The sequence below is a fragment of the Mesoplodon densirostris genome, chromosome 11 (genome assembly GCF_025265405.1).
Source record: "Mesoplodon densirostris isolate mMesDen1 chromosome 11, mMesDen1 primary haplotype, whole genome shotgun sequence".
NCBI lineage: Eukaryota > Metazoa > Chordata > Mammalia > Artiodactyla > Ziphiidae > Mesoplodon > Mesoplodon densirostris.
The window spans coordinates 65924548-65942413 of NC_082671.1; the positions used below are offsets into that span (position 1 = coordinate 65924548).

Consider the following 17866-nt stretch of genomic DNA (forward strand, 5'->3'; position numbering starts at 1 on the left):
GTCAGCTTCATCGGCTTTGCCGATGCCCCGTCGTTGGTCTTGAAGCGACTTCCAGTGTTCCGAGTTCTAATTACTGTAGAGTGTCCTTGCCGAGCACCTATAAGTACGTGCCCAGACCCTTCCAGCGGCTCCCACTAGAGGACTCCACTGGCCACGCCGAATCTTTACGGGCTGTGTCCAGAGGTCACGCAGCCTGCAGGCAGAGGACGCGGCTTATCCTCACTCACGGGTCACTCTGAGCATCTCTGCCGACCCTTGAGTTCCCGGAACTAGGGGCGAATGTCTCCAAAGCTTCAAACATTGCTACTCGCTTCCCCTGACATTCCTCCTACCTGATTTCTTCGCAAAGTCCCCTTCGCCTCTGGAAGCACTTTGCTGAACGTTCTTGCGAGGAGGTTCTAGGATTAACTGCAACATGAGTGACGGTGGGAGATGTGTTTCGAGACAGGAGGGGGCATGGAGGCTGGCGGGGCAGCAGGGACTCAGAGGTGGCACAGCCTGGCCCGCTGTTTGCCCTCACCCCCCGCTTTCCCTGTCCATGTGCAGTGGGTGCTTGGGACTAAGTGGCATCAGCCCCACACTGGCCTGGGGGTGGGAAGTCCTGCTGAGAAGCCAGTGCTTGAGCAGAGGTGCCTTTACCGGAAGGACAAGTTGAGGTTGGGACTTCCAGCTTGAAAGGATGTGGGGTGTGAAGCCTCAGTGTGGGGCGACTACACAGTTCAGCGTATGTTGGGGGTTTCTTTTTTTTTTTTTTTGGCGGTACGCGGGCCTCTCACTGCTGCGGCCTCTCCCGTTGCAGAGCACAGGCTCCGGACGCGCAGGCCCAGCGGCCACGGCCCACGGGCCCAGCCGCTCCGCAGCACGTGGGACCCTCCCGGACCGGGAGGGTCAGCAGGCGGACTCCCAACCACTGTGCCACCAGGGAAGCCCTGGGGGTTTCTTTTGTCCCGTTTTTTTGAAGAGGGAGGAGGGCAGCAGGGGCAGACCACCGGGGCCCTGCGTCCCTCGCGCCAGAGTTCATGTCCCTTCCTCTGAGCAGCAGGAGACTCGTTAAGACTTCTGAGCAGGGACATGGGTCAGCTTCCTCAAGGGTGGCTGGGATGGCAAAGTGGCTGTGTGAGAGCCGTGACCGTGTACAAGTGATGGTTTCGGAAGTTTAATCCTGAGCTGATGTTCTTAATAGAAAGAAAAGAAGTAACAAACAATAGGAAGAGTTAATGCATCCTCCTCGAGCTCATTAAATATATCAGCCATCCCTTCCTCTAGGGGATGCATGGGCGGCAAGTAATTAAAAGGAGATTACCAAAATGTAATTAAGGCAGTTGGGACCTCTTCTCGCAAAGGAAGTTCGCTGTGAATAATCCCCAGCCAAACCAAATCCGTTCCTGGAAAAGGGACAGCTGGAAAGGTAGCTAAGGAGTCTTGTAAGGCCTTGAGGAGATGGAAAGCACACAGAGAGTAAAGATGACGATTTTACACCTGCTCATGATCCAGTTCTCAGTCGGGGTGCACTGCTAAATCTGCCCCCCAAAACTCGTATTGACCTGTGTCTCGTGTGTCCATCACACACAACAGGGGAAAAGCGTCTCAGCTTTCAGAACAGGTGCCGCGTTACTTTCAGATCCTGGCGCGTGGCTCGGCCCTGGCGTGTGGCTCGGCCCTGGCGTGCAGATCGGCCCTGGCTTTTGGGCTCCTTGCTCTTCCCGCTGCCCCACTGAAGCGTTTCTCAAAGTGGGGGGTCACGGGCTGGCGCAGATCAACCTCCCGCCATCGGCTCAGCGCGTGGGCCGCACGTCACTCTTGGGACACCGAGCTCAGCCCGGAGGCCGGGGAGCTGCGCACGATGAGGCTCCGTCAGGCTTTGCAGACAGGAGCAAAGGACATGCCTGGTGCCACTGGGAGCATCACACCTGAGTCAGGACAAGAAACACTAGCTCAGATGGCACAAAAGAAGAGGAACGAGGTATTAAAACTGAAATGCTACCAGAGCCTTGATTGAAAAGTAAAAAAGAAAAAACAAGACAAGCTCTGAACGTCAGCACTAACACCTTTTTCATAAGATTCTCACAAACGAGGTGAAAACGTTATCTGAATGTCTGCCCTCAGCAAATACCTCTTTTTCACTTCTGGGAAAAACATTTTACATTCAAAATGCTACGTGCAAACTATATAGAGTATCACTACTTGTTTTTAGAAATCATTCCTGTTTAACATTTCTTTTAAGTCTTAAAGTGCAATTTCAGTGTCTTCCGTGAATATAAAATAATGCTCAGAGCAGAAATAGAATTTTTCAAAGACACGGTAGAAACCCATATAAAATCTTTCTACTTTCTTATCATGGAACTAATGGAATTTTTTAACAAAACGCATCCTTATTCAATGCAGAGTAATTATTTTGTCACATTCTAGCTAACAGAGAGCCAATGAGATCTGTCCTTACCTTGTGTTTATAATATATTGTCTGTAAAGTCATCCAGTGAGACGTTGAGTAACTTGAAGATGATTTTTTTCCAAGAGAGAATTTAAGATTGTAGTTTTCAGCTGAACAAGAGACCGTAAAGCACATCAAAATGTTTGTAATCTTCTATGAACATCACATTTATATTAGTTGCCAACAGTGTTACTTTGATTTATCTTTCTTTTTATTGTAAATATAATGGTGTCCATGTATTTTTAATGAATATTATAAAGATGGGGACGTTTCCTTTTCAGGAAAAGACTCGAAGATCATGGGAAATAAATTAAGGAAATTATTAAGATACGTCATTCCTGTTATTTACTCTTGCCCCTGATGGCGAGAAAGGCTGAGTCCTCTTGATACAATTTCGGTGATTTTTGAATGTTTCCCCTAAATTTCACTCCCTTTCCAATTGTCAGTGGGATAATTACTACCTGTTGTCCTGGAGACGGTTGAGTATATGGCAGGGTGGGAGGGATAACACAGGCCGCTTGGACACTTGCGGTGGCCTTGGTGACAGTGCAGGGTGAGGGGCTGCTGGGCCCGCCGTGCCTGAGCTAAAGGAAAAGGAATATTGTCAACCACTGCCTTGTATGAAAATGACATCATCACACCAGAGGAGTAGTTAGGGGCCAACCTGCGCAAGTTACCTGACCACAGCCAGCATGACACATCGCCATTCTCGTAAGGTTAACACGCTTCTCCCAAATCTGAGTGCATCAAAGCACTCATGCATCCTGGGCCCCATCTGGATCTGGAGCCTCCAGTCAGAAGGAGTAGAAGTCCCCCCCGCCTTCCCCAGCTTCCAGGAGTGTGGACAGTCGAGGGACTGGGCACCTACCTCTCTAGCAGCTGCCAGCTGGGCCCCTGCCAGAGTTAGGACAGGGCTCGGCCACCTGGTTTCCACGCCTCTTGCAGAAAAGCAAAGGGGGCCGTGCCAGGCTTGCTTCCACGTGACCCCTGTACAGCGCCAGCAGGGCCGGGCCCTCAGCCCGTCTCTAGGGAACGCTGTACAGCTCCTCCGATGTCCCACCTTGTATTTGTCAGTCATTCTCGCATTCTCCAAACGCTTTCGCCAGCACTCCCTTCGAATGTGGGCTGGCGATCTCTCTTGGTTCCTACCCTCAGTGGGAATACATGAGGGTATTCATGTATAGGGTATTCATGTATAGGCTCTCTACATGTTCAAAATAAGCGGACAGTGGCACAGCCCATCCCTGCAGACCCCCTCCAGGGCCATGGCAGTCTGATTCGCGGTCTAATTCAATTGCCAATGTTTGGATCAATTAAACATCAGAGTTGAGCTGTACCGTTGATTCTACAAGGTCATGACCATATTAGGAAGCCAAGAGTCAATCCAAGAAGTCATTGTTCCCAACAAGCCTCGCAGAGCAAATCCAGGCTGCAGACGGCACCAGTTTCTTAATTGTTACCACATACCTACATGTCTAGCTTGGAGGTGAGCGCTCACGTTCTGGCTTTAGCTGCCCCATTTGACTGGGAGAATCTTACCTTCCCACATTCAGCACGTGTGTGACAGTGTGTTCCAGACCCTGGCCTACCTAGTGATTTTGCCCAGCCATCTACCATCGTCTTCTTGTCACCCACAGTCAGACACCAACATCCAGACGGTGGCTAATACGCACTGGGCACGTGCTGTGAGCCAGGCCCTGTTCTAGGCACTTTACCTAAATTAACTCAGCTAACCCTCCTAAGATCCCTTTTAAGGATGAGGAGACTGTGGAACGGAGAGGTTACAGCATCTGTTCCCGGTCACACAGCTAGAAGTGCCAGAGCGGGGATTAGAATTCAGACCAGAATCAGGCCCCTGCTCTCAGCTTCCTACTGTCAGCGGGAGCTGTCTTGAGTGTCCACCCCACAGGGTTGTTGTTTGGATTAAGCGAGTTAATGCAGAAAGAGCTTTGCATGGAACCGAGCGTAGCAAACACCAAATGTTTGCATTATTTTTTTTTTATTCTATCCTACTTCAGTGAGTGCGTGGTTATTGTATAATATTTAGTAATGATGTGATTATATGGTGTGTAATTTATTTGGGTGGAAGAATTCATCTAATAGTTTCATAAATGAATTCAGCCATGAGTTTATTGAATCATTAAAGGGTTGAAGGGGTAGCTTAAATGTTTCCTCTACTTCTCAGCATTTTATGGCAATTTCGTGCTACCAAAGGATTTGTGCATTGGGTGTTTGCAGAGGTGTCAGAGGGATCCTTTGTGAATGTCGAGCTGTATGGTGGAAGTCAGCTCGGAGGGCCGAAGGGGGAGGACCTAAGTCTGCCTGGTCAGGGGCAGAGATAGCATAATCACCTCTCTGATGAGCTACCACCGTGTCTGGACTTTGGCAGACCAGGCTTCCCGGGCATAAGGATCAGCCTGTGCAGGGACCCAAGATGGGAAACGCGTACTTTGGGCTTGACTAGAGCATGGGTCAAAGTGGGGTGAGAGGCCAGGGGCAGAGGACCTGAGAGGGAGGCCAAGGGGCAGGGCTGTTAGGGTGGGTCTCCCCCGTGCTTGCCTCCGTGGGCCTCTCAAAGCATCAGCTTCTCCAAGGCAGGGCTTTGTCTCTGCCGTTCACTGCTCTGTTCCCCTTGCCTGGCATGGAGCCTGGCACGCGGTAGGCCCTCAGTCAGTGCTGATGAATTCGCACATTCCTCTCTCGGGTGGGCTCTGTACTTGTGCGTGTGGTGGGGCTGGGATCATGGAAGGATGGGAGAGCACAGCTCTGAAGTCATCAGCTCACAGGGGAGTAGCCTGGGGACTGTGGCCGGGTCCTGACCCACTTACTTTGTCTAGAAATAGGGAGAACCACGGCTGCCTCGAAGGGCAATAGGAGGATTAGAGAAACTTCTGCAACGCCCCAGCCCAGCGCCTGGGTGAAGGAGACACAGTGAAGGATGGCCACCAGGACTGGGTCTCAGCCTTGGTTCAGTTGACTTGAAGCTTGATTTGATTGTAGCCTTTCCAAAGGAAAAGGAACCTGAAATCTCCAGATTTGCCTTCATGCATTGCCTAGAAAGAATCCCTCCGTGGTCAGAGATCCCAGTGTGGGCAGTGGTCACACCACCAGGAAACTTGGGTTGTGCCTGCAGTTCTGGTGTCACCCTTTTGAATCTGCAAACAGCATACTGGATTGCTGAGGCCAATTCATCGATCACTAAGACCTCCAGACCTCCCGACAGACGAGCGTCTACCCTTGGCCTCGTGCGTGCTGGGCTCTGGGAGTCACAAAAGTTGGTTCCTTGATCCGGCAGGAGGCGTCTGTAGCAGCACGTTTGCACACAGAGCTTTCACTTTATTCTCAACTGGATTTTTTAAAATGTTTTATCTTTTTTTTTGACAGGCAGTGTTGCTGCTGTTGTTATTTTTAGCATTCATTAATTCACTGTAAATACAAATGAAGATACAGTGCAATTAATTTCTTTGCTAATCAAAATATTTGATCAAATGAAGCAATTTTTCAATTCTTAGAAGTAATTATACTGTTCTTTAAAAGGAAGTAGAGGAATTCATTACTGAGTATTTCTAATTAGGAGTTTTTCTACCTGCTGTATTCTTATTCTGTATGAAGTTTTGGGATTTTTTTTTCCTCCTGTAAGGAATCATGGGAAAAACTGTATAATTGAATCCCTAAGTATTCAGAACAAAAATTAGTAGAAGAATCATGCAGTCTGATTATCTAATTATAACCTTCATAATAGTTAGACTGATATACTAACATGTTTCTAATCTGACAGCTGGAATGGACCTTGCTAAACCATGTTGTCCCAGCTAGGTGACTGCCACCTTGGACACCCACAGGAGGAGTGTTACAAAGTCCCTTTGCAAAGTGCCCATCATCAAGGAACACTGACAGCCAAAAAGCCACCTTCTCTTCTATGTACTCTGAGCTCAGTACCTTTTATTTCTCACTAACTAGAAATTCAGAACTGAATTGGTCAGCTATCACCGTGTAACAAACAACCACGGAACCTCCAGGACTGTGAGCATTCGTTCGGTTTTTGCTTGTGGGCTGGCTGATCTGGGCTGGCTCGGCTCTGGTGGCCTGACTGGGATATCTCTGCTCCTTGGACCAGAGCGAAGTCACGTGGGCTCCTCTCAAGGCAGTACAACAGACACAGGAAGACTTGCAGATCACGCAAACACTTGTTAATTCTTTGGTCACGTCGAACCTGCTAACGTTCCCTTGGCCAGAGCAGTCATATGGCTGAATCCAAAGCCACAGGATAGGGAAATATTCTCAGCTCTTCAGTGGGAGGAACCCCGGAGTCCCATGGCAAAGGATGTGGAGACAGGGGAGTTGAGGAAATGGGCCTTGAATGCAGCATGCCACCAGCAAACAGGTACACGGCGTGTCTCTATCTCCAGCCCTGCCAGATCATCTGACAGCTCAGCCCACCCCTCCACCCCTTCCCTACCACGTTCTCTCCTCCAGGTTACCTAGAGAAGTTGCTTAGGGTACGATTTCATGGAAAAGTGATTTTATAAGTCAGCCAAGAACGTGACTGGACGTAACTTATTGACAGGACACTAAAAGGCTCTGTTATGGAATCATTCCCGTAACAGAGCTGTTGAAACAAGAGTACAATAAAACTGAATATGAGCTAACAGAATTCCAGGGTCAGTGAACCCCCTGGAGCGCCCTGCCCCCTCTAGCTTGTTCTTGCCCTGGGCTCACTCTCTCAGCTTTGGGTTGGGGGCACAAGTTTCTTACTTGGGGATCCCCCAACCCCTTTCAAATATGAGTTCCCCAGGGGCTTCCCTGGTGGCGCAGTGGTTGAGAGTCCGCCTGCTGATGCAGGGGACACAGGTTCGCGCCCCGGTCTGGGAAGATCCCATGTGCCGCGGAGCGGCTGGGCCCGTGAGCCATGGCCGCTGAGCCTGCGCATCCAGAGCCTGTGCTCCGCAACGGGAGAGGCCACAAGAGTGAGAGGCCCGCATACCGCAAAAAAAAAAAAAAAAAAAAAAAGTTCCCTGCAGCAGAGATGGGGTTAATTTGTCTTTATGGGGGACAGGTTGGTGCAGTGCCTTCCTGAGACGACAGGATGCTCCCTGTTTGTCCCCTGTCTCCTGGGATGATTCTTGCGGGCAGCTTCCTCTGATTCGTGTGGCTGTCACGACCTTACAGACTGAGAACCTTGGCCCGGGGAAGTGAGGTGACTGCTTGAGATCCAGCCAGAAGATGGCATGGCTCTAGCCTAGCCGTCCTGAATCTGAGCCCCCGCTCCGCCTGCAGGGCCCGAAGCAGCTGGTCAGGAGCCCGGGTCCTGCGGACGGCCCTCTTCAGGATGCGTGACGATGTCTCAGACCTGGCTTCCCTCCCCAGCAGCCTGGCTTGACCTGCGGGCAACAGCGGGCGCCACATGCCTCTGCCCTCTGATGACCCACCATAGAGCTGGTGTGGGCCAGGAACCAGGACTCAGCCCAGGTCTGCCCGACCTCTTGACTCAGACAAAGATGTCTATTAAAACAACTTTCAGGAACAGCAAGGACGGCCGCCCATGTTTGCCAGGCGTTGGGCGAAGCACCGAGAGGGTTATTTTGTTGAGATCCCAGGCCTGACCTTTGAGACAGGTCGGGTTTTATTCTCGTGAGGAAAGTGAGGCAGAGGGGAGTGAGTCTTGCCTGAGGTCACAAGGAAGAGCAGAACTGAGCTCCATTCAGCCCTGAGCAGCCCCAAAGCCCTCAGCTGACGGCGAGCTGTCCTCACCCTCCAGGCCCGGCCCCTCTACTTGACCAGTCTGGCCCCTGGTCGACTTCTGCTGGGTCCCAGTCGGGCAGAACTTGGGTTGCTGGTGCTGCTCCCTGGCTGGGCTCTCGAGGCCGGGTGGGTCTGCCCCTCCTTCATGTTTGGTGTCAGGCGTGGGATGGTGGTGGATCTGAGCCGCCAGGAGGACGGGACACAGGCTGGGGGTCCCAGCTCTGGGCCTGCAGGGCTCCCCCAGTTCATCAGCCGGCACTGCACGCTGGGAGACCGCCCAGTCTGGGCGGAAGGTGGCCTCAGAGACACTGGGCTGTGGGGCGCGAGGAGCCCTGAGCTGGGGCAGAGGGGGTGGGCTCAGGGTGGGTTCCTGCACAGACCTCCCCCCGGGCCCCTCCCACGCGGGCTTCCTCCCTCTGACCCCCCACTGGTTGGGGCGGCCTCTTGGGGGAGTCCAAGCAATGGCAGGATTCAGAGCCCCTGGATTACACTGTACAGCTTGCTTTTTACTAAATGAGATACGTGGCTACGTTTGAGCCTGAGAAAAGCTCCATAAAATTGACATGTTATTGGGCGGCTCTTTGAGGATTGTGTGCTGCAAATGTTGAGACATTGTTTCTTTTATGTATTTTGCCAACAATGTCGTGTCGTCACAAAGGGGACCAAGAATCTTCCTTCTGGGTCAGGTGGCCCGTACTTCTCTGCAACATCAAGAGGGACAATTGTTTGTAAAACAAGGTTCCATGAATACCCTTGAATAAGTGAGAGAAGATACCTTCAAAACACGTAAATCGGGCTTCCCTGGTGGCACAGTGGTTGAGAGTCCGCCTGCCGATGCAGGGGACACGGGTTCGTGCCCCGGTCCGGGAGGATCCCACATGCCGCGGAGCAGCTGGGCCCGTGAGCCATGGCTGCTGGGCCTGCGCGTCCGGAGCCTGTGCTCTGCAACGGGAGAGGCCGCAACAGTGAGAGGCCCGCGTACCTCAAAAAAAAAAAAAAAACACGTAAATCATTCTCTAACTGGGTCAGACCCGTAGTGAATTAGAGTCTACTTTTTTTTTTTTTCATTTGAAAAGTCACCGGTGTGCGCAGTTGTCAGATGGGGGGCTGCGGGGAGGAGTGCTGAGGACGCAGGCCCAGCGTCTCCTGCTCCAAAGAATAGTGGGGACAGAAGTGGGCGCCTGACACCTCATCCCTCCCGAGTTCTCTCCGTCTTGCAGCTGTGATTCCTATCCTGAGGGGACCTTTTATGTAAAGCGTAGTTAGTTTTGGAAAGTGACATTTGCGTCTGAAGATAGTGGTGTCTTTTCTGATTAGGAGAAACATTTCTTCTAGTTATAGAAAAAGCACTATTTTTCCCCATTCAGATATAACGATCACGTGAGAAGCGCCAGGGACACAAAAGCGCCAGACCAGGAGCCATCTGTTCTTCCCTGGCGTCTCCAGTCACTCAGCAAGGCTGGCGGTGGTAGCTGAGCGGCTTTGCAAAGAGCAGGATGGGAACCAGAATGTGGGCGCCTAACAGCCTCGAGCCCAAATGCCCTTGATGGGAGAGCCAGGAGGCCCTACCCTCCAGAGGCCAGAGGCTTCTCCGGGTGGCACGGGGTGGGGAGCAGCACGGCTGCATCCCCTGGGGCCTGGGGACCTTCTGGTCAAGGGTTGGTCCCTTGTGCACAAAGTCGATGACAGTAGTGCTGCTGGGGGCGGGGTAACTAGTGATCTTTGTTTTCAATTTGTGCCCTGTTTGTAGTTTTCTACAGTGAACATGCAATAATTACCTTTGCAAGCAGCAAAAGAATATCTCTAATGGCAGCGAAACCACCTTTGTGACAAACATAGTCCCCCTCCCTCTCCGTGTCCACAGCCTGGCCTCTGGCTGTGGCTTTGGGGATGTTGAGAAAAGCGCTGGGGGTGCAGGAAGCCAGCGCTGCTCTCCTGACCTTCCTGCCAGCTTGTCAAGTAAGGATAATAGCGCCTCGGGTGCCAGTTTTCAAGGATTTGCACCTGTACCTCCTTCACCTCCTGGCTCAGTGGTTTCCTCCTCTGGAGGCTGTTTCCATCAGTTGTGTCAAGAGCACATGACCCGTTATAATCTCTGCTCACCTGTGAGACTGGCCCTCATCTCTCTTCCCGCCCAGACCCTACCCGGGCAAGACTATTTAAGGATTATTTGTTATCTCTGTCTCCCCAGCATCTAGCGAAGAGCCTGGCACACAGCAGACATTCCAGGGGTGTCTGTGGATGGCTCAATACAGTCATCTCGGGCGTGCGTTGAGTGTTCATCCTCTGTAAGTGCATCGCGTGTGCGTGTGTCACACGCCCAGCACAGGTGCTTGCCCTCCCCCCAGGGCTCTGGGATTCAGTGTGACCCAGGTGTCACTCTGATCCCTGCACAGGTGGAGAGCGGGCAGATTCACATCCAGGGCAGTCACAGCGAGCAGGGCTCCGAGACCAGCCGTTCCTCCACGTCGCTCGCAAGCAGGCTATCCTGGCCCCCAGCCTCAGGACCCCGACCCGCGGGGCAGACAAGACTCCCGGCTTGGGAGCCCCACCCAGTCATCTGCCTGGCTCTGCCCTCATTTATTCCTCATCCAGAGAACAATCGTTAGTACTAGGGTGTGTATATATACACATGTGTGCATGTATGTGTGTGTGCTCGTATGATCATTTGGACCCTTTTGTGGCCCCTTTCCCCTTAGTGCACTGCAAACATTTTACCATATTGTTAAACTATTTCTTGAAACCTTCTAAATAGCTGCACTGTCATCCATCTTCTAGAAATATCGTGTTTTATTTAACCATTCTCCTAATTTAGACATCTAAAGTGTTGCTAATTTTTTTTTAATTTTGTGAATCCCATAAATAATGCTGTAATGATCATAATTCCATGTTTATTTCCTCAAGGAAAGTCTTCAAAGGGTAGGTACCAAGTCAAAGGATAGGCACTTTTATGGCTCCAGATACCTTATTCCCCCTTTCCCAGCACTGATATCGTCAATCAAGGAGTTTGCATTTCTTAGAAGAAAAAAGTGGAATCTTGTGTTCTTTTCCATTTTTTTGCAGCATGACCAGGTCAGAGTTTTTTAACAGAAGACCCAGGGTGGCTGCCCAGAGCAATCATTCATTTGATTGGCTGTGTGGAGACACTGTTTATCCACTCTTTCTTTGAACAAATAACAAGGTCCCGCTGTGTGCCAGGTTCTTCTAAGCACTCAAGGATTCAGCAGTGCACAAAAGACTAGACTTGCCTTGAAGTTTATTTTCTGTTGGGATGAGAAAGACAATTAGGGTAAATATGAGGTGGATCAGAGAACCATACGTGGGATGGAAATGAGCAGGGAAAGCGAGAGAGAATCTGGAGTTCGGCTCAGGAATGTGATAAAAACCCTGAGAGAAGGGCGAGAACAGCAGGTGCAAAGGCCCTGAGGCAGGAAGGAGCTTGCTTGAATGAAGCACAGCAGGAGGCTCTCACAGAGTGAGGTCAGAAGGAGTCGTGGGCGAGCCATTGTGACACCCTGCCTGTTACTCTGAGCAACATGGGAAGCCATTTGACCTGATTTGCACTTTAAAGAGATCATCCTCAGGGGAAAATGACTGTGGCTTTTTGATTATGGCTCTGCCCTCCCTTACCCCTCCATCCAGAGAACAAGTGCTGACATGTGTGTGCATGTAGTACACGTGTGTGTGTACTTTAAAAGACTGAGGGTGGAAACAGGGAGGCTGATGCAATAATTGGTGCAAGATGATGGCAGCCTGGACCAGGGGGTGAGTGTAGAGCGGTCAGCTTCCAGGTATGCACTGGGAGCAGAGCCACTGGGATTTGCAGGTGGTTTGGGTATGAGTGATAGAAAGATCCGTCACAGAGGACTCTATTCTGAGCTACCGGGACAATTTCCATTTGCTGAGATGGGGACCTCAGAAGGACTGTGTTTTGAAGCTGATGACTCAAGAAAGAAGAAAGAATTTTCCTTTCTGAAACTCGGATGTTCTGTTTTGCTTGGGAGGGCCTCTCTCCCCCAAGGTTATCTTGGAGTCAGCCAGCCATACAGCTCCTTGCTACTTTTATAACATTGTAACAATAGGCTTTGTGATGTAAGGGCTCAGTCACAGAAGAGACTTACTTCTCATGAACAGTCTGAGTAGGTGTCCACTGATTTATTTGTATATTCTGGACCTAGCTCTTCTGATTCTATCATTCTGATTATATCAAGTTTATGGTGTTTTTTAATATCTGGTGGCTCAAAAACATCATTGGTAGCCTTTTCCAAAAATTTAATGGCAAATCTCACATATTTCTTTTTCTTTACCAACTTTAATATCGACGTCTAATGAGTCCCCCAAATATCCATTGAGATATATTTTTCTTTTTTAATTTTTAAATTTTATTTATTTTTTTATACAGCAGGTTCTCATTAGTTATCCATTTTATGCATATTAGTGTATATATGTCAATCCCAAGCCATTGAGATTTTTACTAGAGTTTTATTTATTTATAATTTGAGAAAGGTTTTACCTTTGGAAGTAGAGTCTTCACATCCAGGAGCATAGTATGTGTCTCTTTTCATTCCAGTCTTGCTTTAATAACCTTCAGTAGAATGTGTATGTCTTTCTTTGTATAGGTCTTATGCCTTTCAGATGTAATCTATCCCAAAGTATTCAGTAGCTTTGTCATTAATGTGAATGTGGATTTTTTTTCACAATGCAATTTCTAACTTGTTATATTTACTGTTTAAAAAAAAAGTATTGTGTTTTTTTTGTATTTTTTACTTGAATCCAGCCACTTTCCTAATTGTCTTGAGATTTTCTAGTTGTAAAATCATATCCCAAATAATGATGAATCTTGTTTTTCAACATTTATACTGTTTATTTCATCTTGTCTTATTTCAAAAGCTGAAACCTCTAAAATTGTGACTAGCAGAACTGACGGTGAGCGTGCCTGTCTTGTTTCTGACTTTAATGGCAATGCTTCAGTGTTTCACCCATGTAACATATTTGCAGATAGTGTCTGTTAATATTCTCGTGTTTAGGATGTTCATTTTGTTTCCATGTAGTTTATATGTTCTGTTCTATTCTATACCATTTAGTCAGGAACGGCTGCCGAATTTTGTTAAATGCCATTTTGCCATCTGTTGATATGTGACCTCTGCTAATATAAGGAATTGAAGTTTTGCTAATTCTTGAAGGATTCTTATTCTTGGAATAAACCCTAATTGATCTCAGTATGCCCTTTTAAAATATGGCACTAAATATTCCTAATGTTTTCTTTTTTTGATGTATTTGCATTTATATCCATAAACTGGATTGGCTTATATTTTTCTTTCCAAGTGTTTTCTTTATCACATTTTTGTATTAGGGTAATACAAAATGAACTGGAATACTATATCTCACTTTTTGTGTTCTGGAATAATTTGACTAATGTAAAAATTATCTAGGCTTGACACCTTTTTACTGATAGATGGTAGATCTTTTAACAGCTTTTTAAATTTCTTTTGTGGTTACCTGTCTATTCAGGCTTTCCTATTACTTAAGTTAAATTTAGTGATCTATATTTTGCTAGAAAATGATTCAATTTCCTCCAGAGTTTAAAGCATATTAACTTAAGGTTGCCCATCCTACTTTGTTAGAATTCTTCCATATCTGTTGTTAAAATAGTAGTATTTCCAATTCGTTTTGTGTGTTTAACGCTTTCAGAGGGCACTCACACACACCATCTCATGGGAGCCTTGATTCCTCCTGGAAAGATGAGGAAACTGAGGGAAACATGGTTAAGTGGCTTGCGGGGTCACACAGCCAGTTAGAGGCAGAGTCTAGCCTCAGACCGGGGACCCACCTTCCCCTGCGGGACACGACCACCTGTGCTTCTTCCAGTTATGTTCACCTGGGGTGCGTCCTCCTCAGGCCCCAAAGGTGTGACAAGTTTACACTTCGAGCCTGAGTCTCCATCCAGAAAAAGTCCCTGTACTCTCTGAGCACCAACACCCCTTGCAACGTTTAGGGAAAGGCCCTCCTGCCTAGATACAGGGGGTGCATTTTCAACTGTTTGAGCAAGTGTAAGATGCATCTGTAATATCACTTTTTTTCTAGAAGGAAAAAGGAAAGGTGTTCATTTGCTTTACAGATGGCTCCAAATGGACATATTTAAAAGCCTCTGTTAACCTTTGGGTGGTCAAGGATGTGGTGGGCTGTGGTTTGAGTGTGTGTATATTCACATTTTGGGGGATATTCCCAGCGGCATCCTGTGTTTGATACAATTTCATAAAGTAACATTATACTCTGTCCTGAAGGATAGTAGCATATAATACCTATATTGCTATGGAATTGCTGAACATGAATCATGACCAAGTTTTAATACAGGCTGGGGGCATTAGATTGATCATCTGGTAAAGTGCTGGTGCTTGGAAAGAACTGTTATCCTAGCTAACAGTCATGAAGGGTTTTGATGTGGAGAAACCCAGTGTATCTGAGAATCCACCCTGGCACGGGGGCAGCATTCATGCCTCCGTTACCCCTGGGTTCTCACGGAGCCCGGTCTCCCCTCCCAACCCAGGGCTCCATCCCGTCCTCATACTCCAGGAGCCGACCTGCTGATGCAGTGACCACAGGTGTAGCTTCGGGACCTTTTCCTAATTGCAGCAAGTAGATGCACATCAGGGCTGCAGCCCTGGCCCTGTTCACTACCCTCGCAGGAGGCTGTGGACTCAGCCGCCCCCAACCCCGGCTTCACCCTTCCAGCTCCAGTCTCCTTAGTGCCCAGGCTAGACAGAGGCCCTTGTCATTTCCAGGGCTGCTGATGGTCACTAAGTAACTTCCCTTGCCTGCTCTTCCTGTGGTCTGTCCACCACACGGATCATCAGCCGATGCACACTGAGATACTGAACGTGGGCTGAAGGCCCCTCCAGCTCACCTGGCCACGAGCCCTTTGCCAGCACATCAGCCTAAACATCCAGTAAAAGGATCCTTCTACTGTTCCTCCATCCTCGTGGCTCACTCCCCCCGCCCAGAAAGCTGTCCTGGGGTGCAGACAGGGCCTGTCCCTCCTCGGGGATTCTCAGCACCCTGGACAGCGTCCCCAGGCCCTGAAAGCACCTCCCAACACCCGGCTGTCCTTGCCCTACGAGGGGTGCTGAACGGGTTCCAGGCCAGCGGGTGGCTCCGTTGTCCCCACAGCCTCCAACTGCAGGAACCTGCACTCACCAGGATCAAATCCCTGCGGGTCTCCAAAGTTTCAGACCCAAGGGAAGCTTAGCCGACAGCGGTGCTACAGCACAATGGGAGCAGTCATCCAAAACCGCCTTTCACATTGTAACCGCTGGGAGTGTAAATTAATCAAACAGGTTCGGAAAATGAAAGCAGTCTGGATCCACATCCCTGTTGATTCCCTTACCGCTCAGAGCAGACACCCACCGTGTGCTTGTTACACAAACCAGAGGACAGGCTGAACGAGTGAAGGGATGAGGGGAAGAGGTGCGCCCGGGCCTGGCCCCTTGCCCTGCCCCACGGGGCCGACACACTCTGCTTCTCCTCCGTGGCAGGTCAGCCCAGGCTCCCACTTCAGCCAAATCTGCCCCTGCAGTCGGGCCTCTGGGTCACACTGTCTCCTGGCTCTTCATCTTCCTCACTAAGCTGGACCTCCCAGGACCTGCCCTGGCTGAGGCACGCAGTGCCAGGGTGATTCATTATTTATTAAATGGATCAATTTTCCATTCTGTTTTGCCCAGGCTGCTGCTGAGTGGGCTGAGAAGATGCCCAAAGGCCCGCCACCCATATCTCCCAAGGAAATGGCAAACCAAGAGGTCCTGGCTCGGCTCCACAAAGCCGTGACCTTCCACTACCACACCATCGCCCAGGAGTTTGAGAACTTCGACACCATGCAGACCCATACCGCCTCCAGGGACGAGTTCCGGTCCATTTGTACTCGCCACGTCCAAGTTCTGACGGATGAGCAAGTAAGAAACGCATTTCCTTTAGCCTCCTAAGTGATGCGTAAAGAGTTTAAGACTGTTCTCTAGTTTTTTAAATACTTGAAGGTTTTTTGGGGGCGGGGGGGTGGTTTGTTGTTATCTAGTTTTAAACCTTACTGGGGACTCACGGAGCTTTCTGTTTATGTAACAGGTATGAATCACACCATTTCAATCAGGGTGCAAATAATATCACTTTTATTTTTAAAATCAAATTAAACTCGGTCCAGCTACCACTGTCCTTCTTCCTCCTTCCCCAGATCATTCCTGGGCTTAAGTGATCCAAAGAGGGGGCCAGTTTCTCCCCACATCTGAGCCGGGAGTGTGGGGGTAAGGGTGGATGTAGAGCCTGTAGGCTGCTCTGACGCTCCCACCACCTCCCGGCTCCCGGCCTCTCCCTGGTTCTGCTGCCGGCGTTTCTGGATGCTCTGGAGCTACTACCCCAGGCATGCTGGTGACACGCCCACCCCCAGTGGGCCTCTCCACTGTCCACAGGCTGGACACAGGCCACCCTCTCTGAGGTCCTCTTGCCCATCACAGAACCCTCACAAGAGTTTCTCTGCAGTCTCTTCCCCAAGGACTGAGCTGGGCTCTTTTTAGCTCAAAGCTCTAGCATCCTGCTGCCCTGGCCTCTTTGGCCCTTCGTGGCTTTCCTAGGCCAAGAGCATCTCCCAGCAGGACGGCGTCCCAGGGGGCCTGCCTTGCTCACTGGCCTCAGCCGATAATCTCACTGAAAGTCAGCATGGGGGAGCGGAGCCCTGGCTGCTTGGTCCTCACTGTGCCCCCAGCACTGAAACGGAGCCTGACACAGAGCAGGTGCTCAGCATGTCCCAGTGAGTGGACAGTGTCCACGTTCCCACCCCCATCCCAGCAGTCCAGGGGCTGAACAGCCGATAACAGAGCACCACTGATCCAGTCCCAGAAGCAGATTTCCCTTCTTCCCAGAAAATGCACTGCTACCAGCCCTCTTCAGTTCTCAGATGAATTGATGCCCCATCCATTCCCAGAGAATAATTCAGATGAGAAAGGAACTCCAAAATACTCACAAAAGCACCCCCGCCTCCCCTCTTCCTCCTGGCTCTGCTCAGGCCCAGCCCAGGGGGCTTCCTACAGCTCCCCATGTGGAAATGTCATTCTTTCCCCTCCAGAGTTGGGTCACTCCAAACTCAAGTCTCACATTGTCAGAGGTTTAGGGTGAGGACTGGAAGTATTCACGGGGAGGGGTGATCATCGTGCCCAACCTCCATCCCTACTTAGGCCTCGGAACTCACTGCCCTAAAGAATGAATTTGTTAAAGATATTAGCAATATGAACACCAGATTTCACTTTCCTAAAATATCACCTTTTTTAGGCATTATGATCATTTCTGCTAAGCAAAACAATGCCCTATTTCCAAACAATTCTGTCCCACAGAGCATCCAAGCCAAGTGAGCTCTCTATTTGCAAATATCAATACTTCTCTCCATTACTACAAATGGATAGAAGCCTTTAAAATTAGTACAGTTGCATTTATTATTCTATGGGGCCAACTAATAAAGGTTGGTAATAAAGATTTTTAGTAATAAAGATTAGTAATAAAGATTTTTTAGTAATAAAGATTTTTCATTCCATCTAAATGAGCAAAATTTTACTCTAATTATAGGTATAAATTAATGACATGCCGGCACATCTGGCATTCATAACAGAGAATTTGATTCTAATTGTCCACTAAGAAAGCTTCACCATTCCCGTCACA

At 49.3% G+C, this 17866-nt stretch overlaps 1 protein-coding gene across 1 annotated transcript in view; it reads left to right on the top strand.

The window, feature by feature from the left end:
• The window catches only part of EFCAB6 (EF-hand calcium binding domain 6), a 242863-nt gene that overhangs the window by 208621 nt on the left and 16376 nt on the right, over nt 1-17866 (top strand). Inside the window, 1 exon segment of the mRNA XM_060113119.1 lies at nt 15892-16119. Coding sequence (XP_059969102.1) covers nt 15892-16119 — 228 coding nt within the window.